Below are 14,203 nucleotides of genomic sequence, written 5' to 3'. Positions count from 1 at the left end.
CCCCCTCCTCCCTCCCCACCAGCAGCAACCCGGCTGTCGGCTAGGTCGCGAGCACACGCATTGTTTCTCCCGCCTAGGCTCGTCAGACCTCTCACGTGACTCCCGTCGTTTCGCGCTGCCACCGTCGACGACGCGTCATCCATGTGCTATCCTATGCGAGTGTGAGAATAGCGTATCCTCCGTTCTCCGACGGCCATCGACTTCAATCGACGGAGCGAAAGACGACGGAGAGGGGAAAGGAGGGAGAGAGAGAGAGAGAAAGAAAGAAAGAGAGGTGCGATCACGACGTCGCGACTCGACGCGCAGCTCGCGCGCGTACAGTCGGATACGTTGTGTTGTTGTGTCGCGGGACCGGCGGCGGTCTGAGGGAGGTTGCGTCGGGAAACAAGGGCGAAAAAGCAAAGAAAGCGAGAGGAAAGGGAGGGAGCGTAGTCGCCGCGGTACATACGTGCGCTCGCGACCGCGTGGGCGCACGTGTGTTTCGTTCGCGTCGCGCTGCATGTCGTGTACGAACGGCGGATACTGCCGGGTCGACGGTGAGCCGCGCGTCGACTTGAATGCGCGATTCGACATGAGGAACAGTCGAATGTGGACTTGCAGGACGCAATATGAGTGAGGTGGCAAGTGTTGTTGAACAAGAGCAGCAACAACAACAGCAGCATTCGCAGCAGCAGCAACCACTGCCGCCGCAGCAGCAGTACGTTGGCGGTAGCTCGAATACGGAGCCTTATTGCGAGGAGTGCAACATTTCGTTCAACAGCGACAAGAGCCTGCAGGTGCACCTGCAATACCATAATCATAACCTGATAAAGAGGTGGACCAATTCGGGACAGCAGGAGAGCAATAATAACAATAGCAAGGCTGGCAATCATAATAAGCACGTGAGCGCGAAGCAGGACACCGTGGCGGTGCCGACGGACTCGAGGGAGCCGTCGTCTTCTCAGGATCATTCGCAGCAGCCGCCTTCCATTCAGGCCTACAACAATTATTTGGCGCCGATACCTTACACGGGTGTGACAAATTTACTGCAAAATATGTCGCATGTACAGAACATTCAAATAGGCACGTGCCAGCCTTTCTCGCCGTCGCAAGAGGACGTACAGAACAACGGCGGCAACGGCAATGTCGGCGGCGGTTACGCGCGTTACCATCCGTATCCTCAGCACTTCAGCACGGAGCACGCGAGCACGAACTCCACCAGCCCGCACAGTCCGCCGTTTCATTGCGAGAACTGCGGGGCCGTTTACGAGGACGCGAGTCAATTGGGCGAGCACGTGAAGACGCATCATTCGGACTCGCCGAGCGGGTACGCGGCAGCGCCTCAGTATCAGCAGCTGGGCGGTAGTCCTCCGCAGCCGGATCAGCAGCAACAGGCGCAACTGCACGCGTCGCCGACTCACTCGAGTCAGCCGCAGCAGCAACCCAGCTACGATTTCAACGGCGGGCAGCCGGTGAAACTGGAGATGAAGCAGGAGCCGGAGGAGCAGGCCGAGATCCTCGACCTGGATTCTCACAAGGTGCAGCAGACGCACCGGTACCAGGAAGAGCTAATGAGGTATCAGCAACAGCATCGTCAGCAAGAGATGCAGATGCACATTCATCATCAGCAGCAGGTGATGCAGCAGAGAATAGGACCGCCTCATTCAATGTTGGGTTGGACCTCGGTCGCCCAGGCCCACGATTATCACACCGGGCTGCCGGCCATGGCACCCATGGACGGTATGCAGCCGATCGCCGATCAGAGCCAATTCATGCGCAGCCAGCACATGCCGGTGGTGGAGGCCCCGGTGCACCAGGCCGCGTCGATAATCACGAACGCCCAGCCGATGCCGAGTCATCAGGTGATGTCGCCGGGACTGCCGTTGCAGCAGCAGCTGAAACCACCGTCGAACCAAACGTGGAAGAGCAACGAGCCTCGGCGGCCGAAGACCTACAATTGCACCGCGTGCAACAAGTGGTTCACCAGCTCGGGCCATTTGAAGAGACACTACAACACGACGTTGCATAAAAACGCGGTGAAGCAGAGCAACCAGCCGGATCCGGCGAACCTGCCGATCAGCAGTCACCATCACCCGAGCCGAGACAACAACGTCACTCATTCAACGAACAGAGGCGGCGGTGGGAGCGGCGGAGGTGGCGCCCCCGAGAGATCACCAGACTTCGCATCTTCGGGGAGTCCCCCAAACGTGATGGCAGGTCCCTCGGGCGAGGCGACGGGGGGCCTGCACCACACGCCCATCCCACACTACAACAGCAGCAGTTCCAGCAACAGCAACAGCAACGACTCGTTGGCGGCGGCGGCGGCTCTGGCGCAGCAGCAAGGGCCTTCGGCGGTACACTTGGCCTCCGGAATGGTGCCTCACAGTTCCCCGCAATCGTCAATGGCGGGGCATCATCAGCAACCAATGGGTTCCCCGTCTCACCAGATGGGCCTCCAGCAGCAGCAACAGCCGCTTCATCACCTGCCAATGACTTCGCCGGGCCAGCACCAGGTCCATCACACCATGACTTCGTCCATATCTCCCATGCACCCACCGCTGGCATCGCACATGAGTTCCCCTTCGCCAATGGATTCGTCCACACACCCGCACCACATGAATTCGTCGTCCACCATAGCGCCGGGCACGGTTCACCCCGCAATGGTATCACCCACGGCAATGGGGGGTACTTCGATGCCTCATCAGCCGTACCCAAACGCCCTGCCCCCCCACGTTACGAATACTTCCAGCATTCCAGGTCTGCTGAAACCTACCATCCAAACTTCTATTGGCCGTAACGACCAAAATCAGAACGAGCAACATCAGAAGCAGCAGCAGGCCCAGGATAATATGCTGCCCGGTTTTGGCACTCTCAATCAACACCAGACCTTGCCGAGTTTCACGCAACTCGTGCCCGGTTTCGGGGGAGACCAAACCCAGCCACAGGCTGTTAACGTGGGGGGGCTAAGTTCGGAGGAGGCTACAGAAGAGAAATCTTACAGTTCTTCCGTACCGAGCTATGATCTGTACACGAATTCGCAGTCGCGTTACGGATTGATAGGGATGGATCCGGCGATGGGAACGGTTCAGACCGACCCGGACGATATGATAATAAGAACACCGTTCGACATGTCGGACGAGCAGTCCTATCGAAATCACTTCGAGCAGATGGACCGTTACACCGAGAAGAACAACAACGAGCTGCCGCATATGATGCAGATCAAGCAGGAGTCTGCAGACTCGAGCATCGGGCCGCCGATCATCGTGCGACCCGCCAGAGGCCGCAAACCTAAGTCCGGTTCTACGGTTCTCAAGGAGCAGCAACTGGTGAGCAGCACGACGGTAAAAGTTGAAATTGACGAGACTGATAACAGGACGGTCCAATGTGACGAATGCACCAAAAGGTTCAACAAAGCCTGCTACTTGACGCAACACAAGAAGAGCTTCCACATGGGCGAAAAGCCGTTTAAATGCCCCCAATGCGGCAAGCGGTTCACGTCGGACGATTCGTTCCAGCAGCATCTGCAGAAGCACGACGGCGAAAAGCCGCACAAGTGTGACTCGTGCCCGAAGCAGTTCAACCACAAGACCGATCTGAGGCGGCATAGATGCCTTCACACCGGCGATAAGCCGTATTCCTGTACCAACTGCGGGAAAAAATTCATCAGGAAAGACCACATGGTCAAGCATGTCCAGACGCACTCGAAGAAGACCCAACGAAGAGGCAACACCGAGCACAAGAAGGAGAACGTTCGCAGGAGAGTGACCCAGTGCCCATAGGGACGCGAACCGCGAGAGGCGTGCCATCGGAGGTGTCGGATTTCCCTCGGTGAGGTTTTCCGCTGTCGGGCGCGTCAAATGGGACATAGTCAAGGGGAATCGTCTATGTCTGTAATATGCTTTCTTTATTTATCAATGTTCTTGTCTCTTTTTTTTTCTTTGTTTCACCGAAAAATTCTATTTGACTCATATGTCAGAAGGATTTCAATTTAATATTGATAGAAAAGAAAAAAAAAGTTTAATTCTCTCCTTTCTTATAAATAAAGTTATCGTTTCATTGAAATATTGAGTTTCTTCTTATAAATGCACTGTACACTCTCGATCATACAGGCCGGAAAGCAACGTTAAAAATTCAGCAGAGTCAACTTTTGTCCGTTAGGGCGTTATGTGAGCGTTTTGTTCGTGTTGCATTTTGTTCCGCGCGAATCATCCTAATCGTGTGCCCTTTTCTTCCGATGATATATGCAACAACGTATTTTTCCTCCGTAATGGTGTTTGGAATCAACTTTTCGCGACGACTTTTAGACTCGACGTATCCTACTGTTTTCTCCTCGTCGTTTGCAATCAACCAAGACGGTTCCTACTTTATTCTTCATTTTCGCTTTTGTTTCCTTCAGGCATGAATTCGCACGTTCGTATCTCGCTAAGACCACGCGTATGAGCGATAGGAAGAAGGACAGCTGGCGTAACATTTGAAATTCGTATGGCGCAACTAATTTCGAGCATCACGCTATAAGATAAGGGATAGGTGGTGTAACTGATTTATCTCTAGATGATACCAATAAATTTGATAATTACAAGTAGATTATTGCAATTTGATAATTATAATTGTATATACTATTAAGGTAAGAATATTACGAATAATTCTGCAATGAATCTCTATAATACGCCGGTAGATATTTTATGATTATTTATAACATAAATAGTCGATAAATAAAAGATTTAGCGTCGCATCTCGATGTCTTGACCGTCCGACCGTTCGAGCGTGCGCTTTACACAATAGTCTTGAGATCGTGTATCAGAAACGTATCGGCGCGAGAACTGAAATCGCGATCTGCCGAGCCTAACCGATTAATGCAAGGAAAAAAGTAGAAGAATACCGCGCTGGATTTATGCGGAATTGATCCGGAATATTGCGATGAGCTCAGACGATATTCACGGTAAAAAGTTTTGTGTCGGGAACGGTCCGCTGAAATTATGCGTTACTTTAACATGGGGAATGTATGAAAAAATACACACGCATAATGTTAAATTAGCACATTCATCTTGTCAACCTTGTCTTGACAAGGTGAATGTGCTAATTCAACATCATACTTGTGCACTTTTAAACACATATTTGTGTACTTTTCGACACATTCCCCATGTTGAAGTGACACAAAATTTCAGTGGACAGTTTCTTAGACACCAAATTTCCATTCAATGTTGCCACTAAGAGGATCTTGGAGTCATTCTGTTTCGCCGCAAATTTATTGCTACTCTATATTCGTTACTAATTGCACAGAATTAAAAATCCTTCTGCATGATTACAATACAAATGTTAATATAAGCGAGGACGGTTGACTTTATTCGAAAAACGAAGAATGGTTAACAAATTACAAAAGTTTCTTTTCGTTTTACGAGTCAACCGTTCTCGCCTGCGTTAACATGTGTATTGTAATTGGGCAAAAGGATGTTTAATGTTTAATTCTGTGCAACTAGTAACGAATATAGTACGAACAAATTTGCGATAAAACGGGACGATTCCAGGATCCCCTTGTGCTCTTACATATTGGCCCGTTTAATTTTCTTTGAACGCGCCTAAAAAATCACTCGAATCACGAAAAACCCGTTCCCATGTCGATTCCCCGGTCGAATTATTTTCGGATAAGAGCTCGAAGAATCTCGAGCTGCATCGAGGCGACTGAACGCTACATTGAGCAAAACGACGGAACAGCCGACGCTGGTAGCATCTCGCCCACGAGAGACACCTTATGCGTTTCTATCGCTCTTTAGCTCATTTCTTTCGTCAAGATCGAATTGGTCGGAATTATCAACGGAAATGAAACGAATATTCGGAACAAAGCTCATGATAACGGGAGAGGAAACAGATTTTCATTGAACACTGACGAACATTGTGATAGCGAGTCATAAATAATAACTGTAGCTAAGAAAGAAACGATCATATACATTCCACTAAGTTGTGCTGTGATCATGTGAAAAGAGACAAGAAGAATTGATTGAGACTTTTGTTTGAAAATATACGCGCCAAACTTTTCATGTAACAATATACTTCACATTCCTTTTAACATGCACTTCGATCGTCGACCGGTGTATGTTTTCACGGTGATGCTTGATTTGTTTGTTTAAAAACAACCGAACGCTCGTTCGCGGCTCGAAGTAAATTTCACCACATCGCGCGTTGTAAACTCTCTCCCTTCGGGCATGAGAAAACCCTCGCCCCGGTTGTCGGCGCGTTTGTCAAACCGACTCGAGTCACTTCGCGCACCGTGAATTTCTTTCCTAACGAGAAACACGCATCTTTCGCGTTCTTACCGTTAAACTTGACGAGCTGAATAACATTAAAACCGCCGATAGTGCCGTTTCGACTCCGTTGACCTTTAAAATTGCTATAAATTCTGTCACTTTGTATTGGCTAATCAGTCTTTCCCCCCTTTTTTTTTATCGTTTTAAGTGCAAATATAATCTCACATAGCGCGAATAATATCAAAATAATTTTTCAGTGGCGGAAGATAAAACAATTGACTTGCGTACCTTCTTATAAATATTCCGCGCACCGCGAGGGAGACTCGAGGAGTTAATATTAATCCCGGAATTCACGTTGATCGCAGCGAGGCACAATCGTCTCGCGGCATTACCCACGTCAATTAATCGATGCCCGATTAATTACCGGCAAAACGAGCCAATCACCGGGGCTACCTACGCCCCGAGACCCTCGGCGCAAATTTCTCTTCGAGCCGCACGTCGCTCGGCGGTGCGCACGCAAACACGCGAAACAGAGCGAGTACGTATAACATTGTCGCGGGTAAACGTTAACCTCGCCATAACAAAATAATAACGGGCCAGGTCGGCGTGATTGTTCCCGTCGATCATTGTTCAATCGAGAGCGACCGATCCCAGCTGCGCTAATTATTTCTCTCACCCGCTCCGACACGTTAATTAGTTAAGCTCGCATCGTGCATTCCCACGCGTCGTTNCCCCCCCCCCCCCCCACCCGTGTGCCCGCGCACGGTCCTCCAACTTTGTTTATTTAACCGTATCGCGTCTTGCGCGACCGCGACGAGCGTTTGTTCTTTTAGCCATCTCATCAGGTGGGCGAGAGATCCTATGATATAATTGTAAATATTTTATATATCATGTATAATGCGAGAGAAAGAGAGAGAAAGAGAGAGAGAGAGAGAGAGAGGCGAATGTAGCAGGAGAGAATAAGGCACACGTTCCACATACGCGGAAATCACTGTGAGCATATACAGCGGAGTGTTTATACCCATATATTCACAGTGATGCACAGAAATTCAGTTTTACTCTCGTCGACTTACATACAAACACGCGTCACACATCCATGCACAAGCCACGTCTTTTTCGAGTTCCGTTTCGTTTGTTGTATTTAAAATGAATAATATCGACGTGCGAGAGCGGTAAGACGGTAAATGGGGTTGCGTAGAAACCATTAGTACACAACAATTCACCGACATAAATCTTCATCAGCATACCATATATGAATATATAATATATGTATGTATTACATATGTTGTACATCGAGTGGATATGGTCGATATTATCTCACAACATCTACCGAGAATTGTGTTGATATCGAGCTCGATGTCGGTGAAAATGTTGCCGGGACGCGCTCGGTTTCGGCGCAACCCCGATAAATGATATATAGCATTCTTGCCATTTTTACTACTAACTAATGTGACTCCCAGAACAGACTACCTCAGAGTTCAGGAATTTAACGATGAATGAATGGAGAAAAGAAAAGATGAAAGAGCCCCAATGCAATAATAATAATAATATTATAAAAGTAGCGAAGAGCGTCCGTGCGGGCGGAAACGATGTAATTCCGAACGCGCTGCAACTCGCGTTGCAGTTCGCCTTGCATTTTCCGTGTAATCACCTAATCTCGCGCAAAGTGTAGTTCCACCGGAGAGCAAGAATCGTCGTCTGAGATAATACCCGCTCCGTGTTTTTTTTCTCGGATAAATATTTCAATGTTTGCGTGCTGCCGATGCTCCCTCGCATGAGAGAAACAGTGAGCCGCCGGGATAAGGAGGAAAAAATTAAGAAAGAAAAAAAGAACAGTTGTACGAAGCAGGATTCTCTTTCCTCTTTACTTTATCCAAGTACGTTTTCGAGTCGCCCGCTGGTCTAATAAGCATGTAATAGAACATTGTTACACATAGAGTCTAATGTAAACACGAACGCGAATGAGATGAGAAATGCGAGGAATGGGATAAGCAGGGGGAGAAAACGAGAAGGAGAGAGCACGATTCGAAGGTGGAAAGGGTTGTGAAAAGCTGACGTGCGTTTTCTAGAGACATATCACAAGCGGTGTTATTGTGCGCTCCGTTCTATCATAAATAATCGTAAACGAACGCGTCGGTAGGAGAAAGTGCGCGAATCCCAATCGCGATCGAGAGACACACGTATATATATATATATACATATATATATATATATACACGTATATATATATATATATATATACATATATATATTTAGCCATATCATTGTCTCGCAAAACAACAAATTTCACGGTGGAAGAAGGACGAGAGGTGAAAGAGCGAGTGAAGGAAAGAAAGAAAAGAGAATATATCATTCGCAATTTCGTTCGTTTTCGTGTCGAGAGGCAAGGTACGACCGGGGGGAAATCGTGCGTAACGAGAATTTTATACAGTGGGCATTTTTATCTGCGAAACATACGAGGTAATTTCGCGGACGACGAGGAAGCGGCGATATTTAGCGTAAACTTGATTTTCTCAAGATCGAAATGCATTACGCTAATTTCTCTTTAGTGTATGTTTATTATTTTATTATTTTATTATTATATTATTATTATTATTACTATTATTACTATTACTATTATTATTATTATTATTATTATTATTATTATTATTATTACGTTAGCTCTATAGCTATAATTATAATAATAATAATTATGCGTCATTCATGTTTTATTTCACTGATGCATATCATTATGCGATAGTGAACGGGTTTCTAGCTGTAAATAAACGTAGCGATTGTTCCGACACGCCCCGCATGGCATCTCAAATTGATAAATGTGCGTATGTCGCAGAGAAAGCGAATTAATTGGCGTTTTTGTCCGATAACCGGCCGCACGATTCTTCTATCACGTACAGCCGAGATTCTTTACAGAATCGCCGAATAAATCACTTTCACCGTGATGCATACGCACATGCACATAAGGTGTCCAGTAAATCGCGACGAAGCGAGGAGACCGCTCGATTATAAAGAATTTATTCTATATTTTCGTTCCTTTTCCTTCTCCGCGAGAGACTCCTCCTTCGATGGTCGCGCACCGTAGCGTTTTTACTGGTCGTCGTAACGGATTTATTGTACATATAAACATACGTACGCACGCATATACACGGAACCAATCCGTCACTGGTTGTGCCAAGAAAAAAGCGGAGAATACGAAAAAAACAAAAAAAAAATCGAACAAAGACACAATCTGCGTGCTTCCTCTAAATATGTGATTCTGATTTTTCGGGCATTCTTTGTGAAGATAGAGAAAAAGCGCGGGAGAGAGAGAGAGAGAGAAAGAGAGAGAGAGTGTGTGTGTGTCTGTGTATGTATGTATGTATGTATGTGTTTGTGTGTGTGAAAGAGTGTGTAAAAGAGATGGACTCATCTCGTAAAAATGTACTTCCGTGCACGCCTATCACTTATAGCGAGCACGGTTGAATACACTAGTGCGCACGTGCGCAAACTAAAGGCTGTGTGTGTGTCTGCGTGTGACGGACGGAGTTACTTAAGTGCGATAAGCACGATACCAATGTCTCTCGATCGATGAGGTGTTCAACATATTTTCTGTCGATGTGATAACTTATATTATACCATATATACGCGCATATCTGCCCCTACGTCAATCTACAATTACGTACGACAGCCGTTAATGCGCTCCAGAGCGCACCAGTGCATCTAGTGCAATCGAGCTCGCTATCAGGTTTCCGTTGTGCCATAGCCATGCGTGTCGAATATATTGTATATAATTGTGTGGCGTTTGTGAAATATCGTACACGATATTTTCCTTTGACATTGTTCGGATCGAGAATAATGATAAAAGTATTTTTTGTTCCTGTTCGATCCCGATCGTTAATCCTAGGATGCATGATTCCCCCGGGGGAGAGGGGGGGATTGGGGGGAATGCAGGAACGCGAGAAAGTCGAGATTAGAAAGGAATAATCTCAAATCTCGGATCACGCCTCCGCGAATCGCGACTACGTTTTTTACTCTCGGACGTTGCTTCACGTCGCCGAAGATCATTTTGTTGAGAAGAAGGAACTCAATCAAAATTCTACTTATATATACAATAGTACACGAACAATATATATAGCATGAAAATCAATGAGTACAGGACCCCGAGAGCTTCGCTTGTGCATTCTAGGATTAATGAGCAGTGAGGTTGTTTTATCTCTACATAAGATAATGATAAGAAAACATAGGAAAATAAATATTGCGAAGTGTATTGTTATATATATATATATGCGTTTATGTTTATAATTCTATATATTTTATTTCGTAAACCTTAGAAAATTTTGTTCGTTTTCATTTCTACATTCTCCCACCATCCTACGTTTCGCAGGTCGCCGTGTGTGTTATCGGTATACTTTCATTGTCGCTCTGATTTCATTTCCATTGACTCATCCTTGATCATCTGCGGTTAAACGAATCAACCGGGGTAGTGGAAGACCTTCTTGCGTCGATCTCAGTTCGCTGGGCCTTTGCGCTACTGGAAGAGAGTGGCCAATCTGTAATACCGTAAGACGAGGAAATTTGCACCGGCGCACCGCTATAAGTAGCATTTGATAATACAAGGGGCGAAAAAGGAAACGTTAAAAATCGACGGATCGGTCTCTCTGTCTTCTTTTCTTACCAAGTATCAAACGAATCGGTATGTTCACGTGTACGGTGCGATTTAACACTGTCTCACGGTATGTAAGAAATTCGAGCTATATTGTATACATTTGCGTGAACTCTCGAACGGATTGATGTGCGTTGCGTTTGTTCGCGCGTTTATACGCACCGATCGGACTTGATTAATGCCGATCGACGCGGCCGGTGCGTCTCTCGACCGTTCTCTACGTTCGAAATCCGTGGATTCCTTCCGTTTTATACACTGTTTGCACGAGCATTTTTTCTCGCGCTTTTATTGGCCAATTTAGTTAATATCAGAGTACAAACACGTGGGTATGTACGCGTCCGCGAGATTCCATGAAATATCCCGATCGTGGCGAATCGCCCGTCCCTCCGGTCTGTACCATTACACCCACCATCCCCCTCCTGTAATCCTCATTCCCTCTCCTTTTCGCCTCCTCCCCCTTCTCCTCCTCCTCATCCTCCTTCGCCGGCTTCTCGTCGCGTACTCGTAACCTTGGGCATTCTGTAATTTAGCAAATTGTTGCGGACTCGGCGAAAGGAATCGCTCGATTCGCGAGTGCTTCGCCAATAGCGATGATGGTATCGCCCGCCGCACGACTCGAGCGAAAAAGGATAAATAAATAAATATCGGAGAATCGAGGAGAAAGAGAGAGAGAGAGAGAGAGAGAAAGAAAGAAAGAGAGAGATAAGGGTGTCCTGCGAATTCCTCCGGACGAGGCGAAACGTTGATCTCGCACGCGAAACTCGATCTCATTCCGGGCGAAGGTAAGTTTGATTCCTCGGATGATCGGGAATGTTTCATTAAGTCGAGATGTAACGAACAGTTATCATATATGTAGAGAAACGAGTTGCGCGAAACACGACAATTTTAGAAGATGTTTTAGGAAGGTGAAAATGATCCCTGAGGAGAAGGAAAATTGTACATCCTAATGACGAAGTTGTAGAATTATTTTNCCTGCCAGTATGTTTAGGCCTCGCGAGTGCGCGAGTATGCCATGTCTGTTGCGTACTTCTTCTTTCAGGAAGTAACAATACATATATATATATATATATATATATATATATATTATAATATATTATTTGAAAACGATTATTAAAATATGTGCGAGCTTGTGTAGTCGGCGCGTTTTTTCACGTCGTTTTATCATCGAGCGAATTATACACGTGACCGTCAACCTCCCGCGACGCCGTTCGAAAGACCTGTAATCAGTTGATAGCGTGCGCCTCTCGATAGAAAGCTAATCGACGTCGGGCCGGAGAGAGAACTTGGCGAAGCGAGCGCGAATCGAGGAGACTCGCGCGGCGGCACGGCAGGGCGCAAAAATGAAGAGAACGAGAACCGATCGGCGAGGATCGATCGAGTTGCGTCGATTTAATTGCGGATTACGCGGCAATGATTAGCGTTCGCCCTTTCCTTGTTTCGTAGCAATAATAATTAACGGTCGATCCGGCTCTCGTCGGGCCGTGGCGGCCCTGCTTCGCTATCCGCGAGTCCCCATCGTTGTTAGAATTAAGCAACATCTACCTGATGACGAAGCAATATATTGATGCGATCTATCTGCGATTTATTAAGACGAGAGAGAGAGAGAGAGAGAGTAGAAGAGAATGGAGAGGAAAAAAAGAAAGAAGAATATATGTAGGGAGAGATAGGGAACGAGAGAAGTGTGTGGAGGGCGAGATGTATCGATGATAAGAATAAGCGAGTCGGAGAAGAAGCGATCTTAGGTGTAGTCCACTCTACTATGCGTCTTCTAGCTAAAATTTTTATGTTTTCTAATTCGTTGTGAACGAATGTTTATAAATATATATATATATATATATATACATATATATATATATGAATGAATCTATATATTATATATCTAAATTCTAGGCTACGAATTTTAAAGTGAAAGCGGAAAAGGGAAAAGAGAAAAAAAGCCACACAAAAATCCACGAGCTGCGTGGCGGCTACCGTTTAACGTCTCGCTGCGGGAACTCACGAGCGGCCGACGATGCTTTCCATAAATCGTCTTGAACGTGACAATCGAGAGCCACACACAAAGCGTGAAGGTGTCCGCTCGCTCAGGCCCGCAACCTCGGAACGCACGTTTAACGCTAAACGCGCGCGCTTTATCGGTCCGACGAGAGAGATCGCGTGTGAATAAATGTGCGCCGCTGAAAAGTGCAAAAGAGAGAGAGAGAGAGCGGAGCCGCGTTTAGTGATGATCGCGCGATAGAGGAGACCGCGCGAGTCTCGCGGGAGCGAGTCGTCCGCCGCGAGAAATTCGCAACACCGAGCGTACTCGTTGCGACCAGCGCCAGACAGAAAGGGAGAAACAAGAGGGAAGAACGCTGCAAATCCAAATGTGTAATTTTACACGTAGTCACTTTTTACGCATTTATACGCATACGTCAACACTACGATTCTACACACATGTGAGTGTGTAAAAATTGCACACTTGGATTTGCAACTTTACACACCCATGCGTGTAAGATTGCACTGGTGACACTGGTGTAAATTACGAATGCGTAAAAAGTGGCAACACAAAGTCTGTAAAATTACACAGTTGAATTTGCAACGAGGATGCCATCCGCGATTGCGTGTTCCCGGTCGCGCTGGGAATATCGATATCTACACAATTAACTCTGTAACTAATAATACGTCCTTTCGAGAGGAGCCCACTGCCGCCACGAATTCAATGGTAATTCAAGGGAAGCGAAAGCGCGCAACAGAAATGGAAGAGGATAAATAATCGAGGGGAAAGAACGGATGAAGGAAACTATAGCGGATCTCGGTCGTATAGGCCGCGCGTAAGGTGCGTGTACGAGCGCGCGTCCTGCGCTCGTATACGCGATTATGCATCGTGCCGATTACGATTACGTATTTGACGAACGCCATACACAAGTACCTCATGATACAAAACACATGTACAAATGTTCATACGTTTTCAGAATATTAGCTAATTAATAAATAATGAATATCCAAGATCGCGAGGGCCGATTCTGTGACGTCAATGTGCCCCTCCCCAGTGTGTGTGTGTGTGTGTGTCACCGCATCCCGTTATTCTCTCTGACTTCCCATTTTTCTCACGCCGGCGTTATACGTTTTCTTCTTTCCCCTTTTCTCACGTCTTTCACACGCCGGACGTATCTGGAGGAAGATGATTCGCCACGAGGACGAGCGTCGTGCTTCATCGAGGAGGCAGAACGACCAAGAGGAGGTAAGCGTGTATTCGCGAGGGGGAAAATTATGGTATAATAACGGTAATAGAAGCCGGTATCACAATGCTAGTTTTCTTCTCTATCTTTCCTTTTCTTTTCTTTTTTTTTTTTATTATTATAGC

The 14,203-nt window shown here is 46.6% G+C and overlaps 1 protein-coding gene across 1 annotated transcript; it reads left to right on the top strand.

Annotated features, from left to right (window-relative positions):
• Nucleotides 1-14: 14 nt before the first annotated feature.
• LOC106748008 (alpha-protein kinase 1) lies at nucleotides 15-6,945 on the top strand. Its single transcript, XM_014626139.1, has one exon. The coding sequence runs from the start codon at nucleotides 609-611 to the stop codon at nucleotides 3,756-3,758; it is 3,150 nt and encodes a 1,049-aa protein (XP_014481625.1). The 5' UTR covers nucleotides 15-608; the 3' UTR covers nucleotides 3,759-6,945.
• Nucleotides 6,946-14,203: the final 7,258 nt, after the last annotated feature.

Source organism: Dinoponera quadriceps, unplaced genomic scaffold (assembly GCF_001313825.1).
Source record: "Dinoponera quadriceps isolate SergipeBrazil2010 unplaced genomic scaffold, ASM131382v1 scaffold2167, whole genome shotgun sequence".
Lineage (NCBI taxonomy): Eukaryota > Metazoa > Arthropoda > Insecta > Hymenoptera > Formicidae > Dinoponera > Dinoponera quadriceps.
This window is presented reverse-complemented; position numbering and strand designations above follow the sequence as displayed.

Bases quoted from the DNA above. Each gene is read 5' to 3' on its own strand.
- LOC106748008 (XM_014626139.1), top strand. From the start codon at position 609: ATGAGTGAGGTGGCAAGTGTTGTTGAACAAGAGCAGCAACAACAACAG.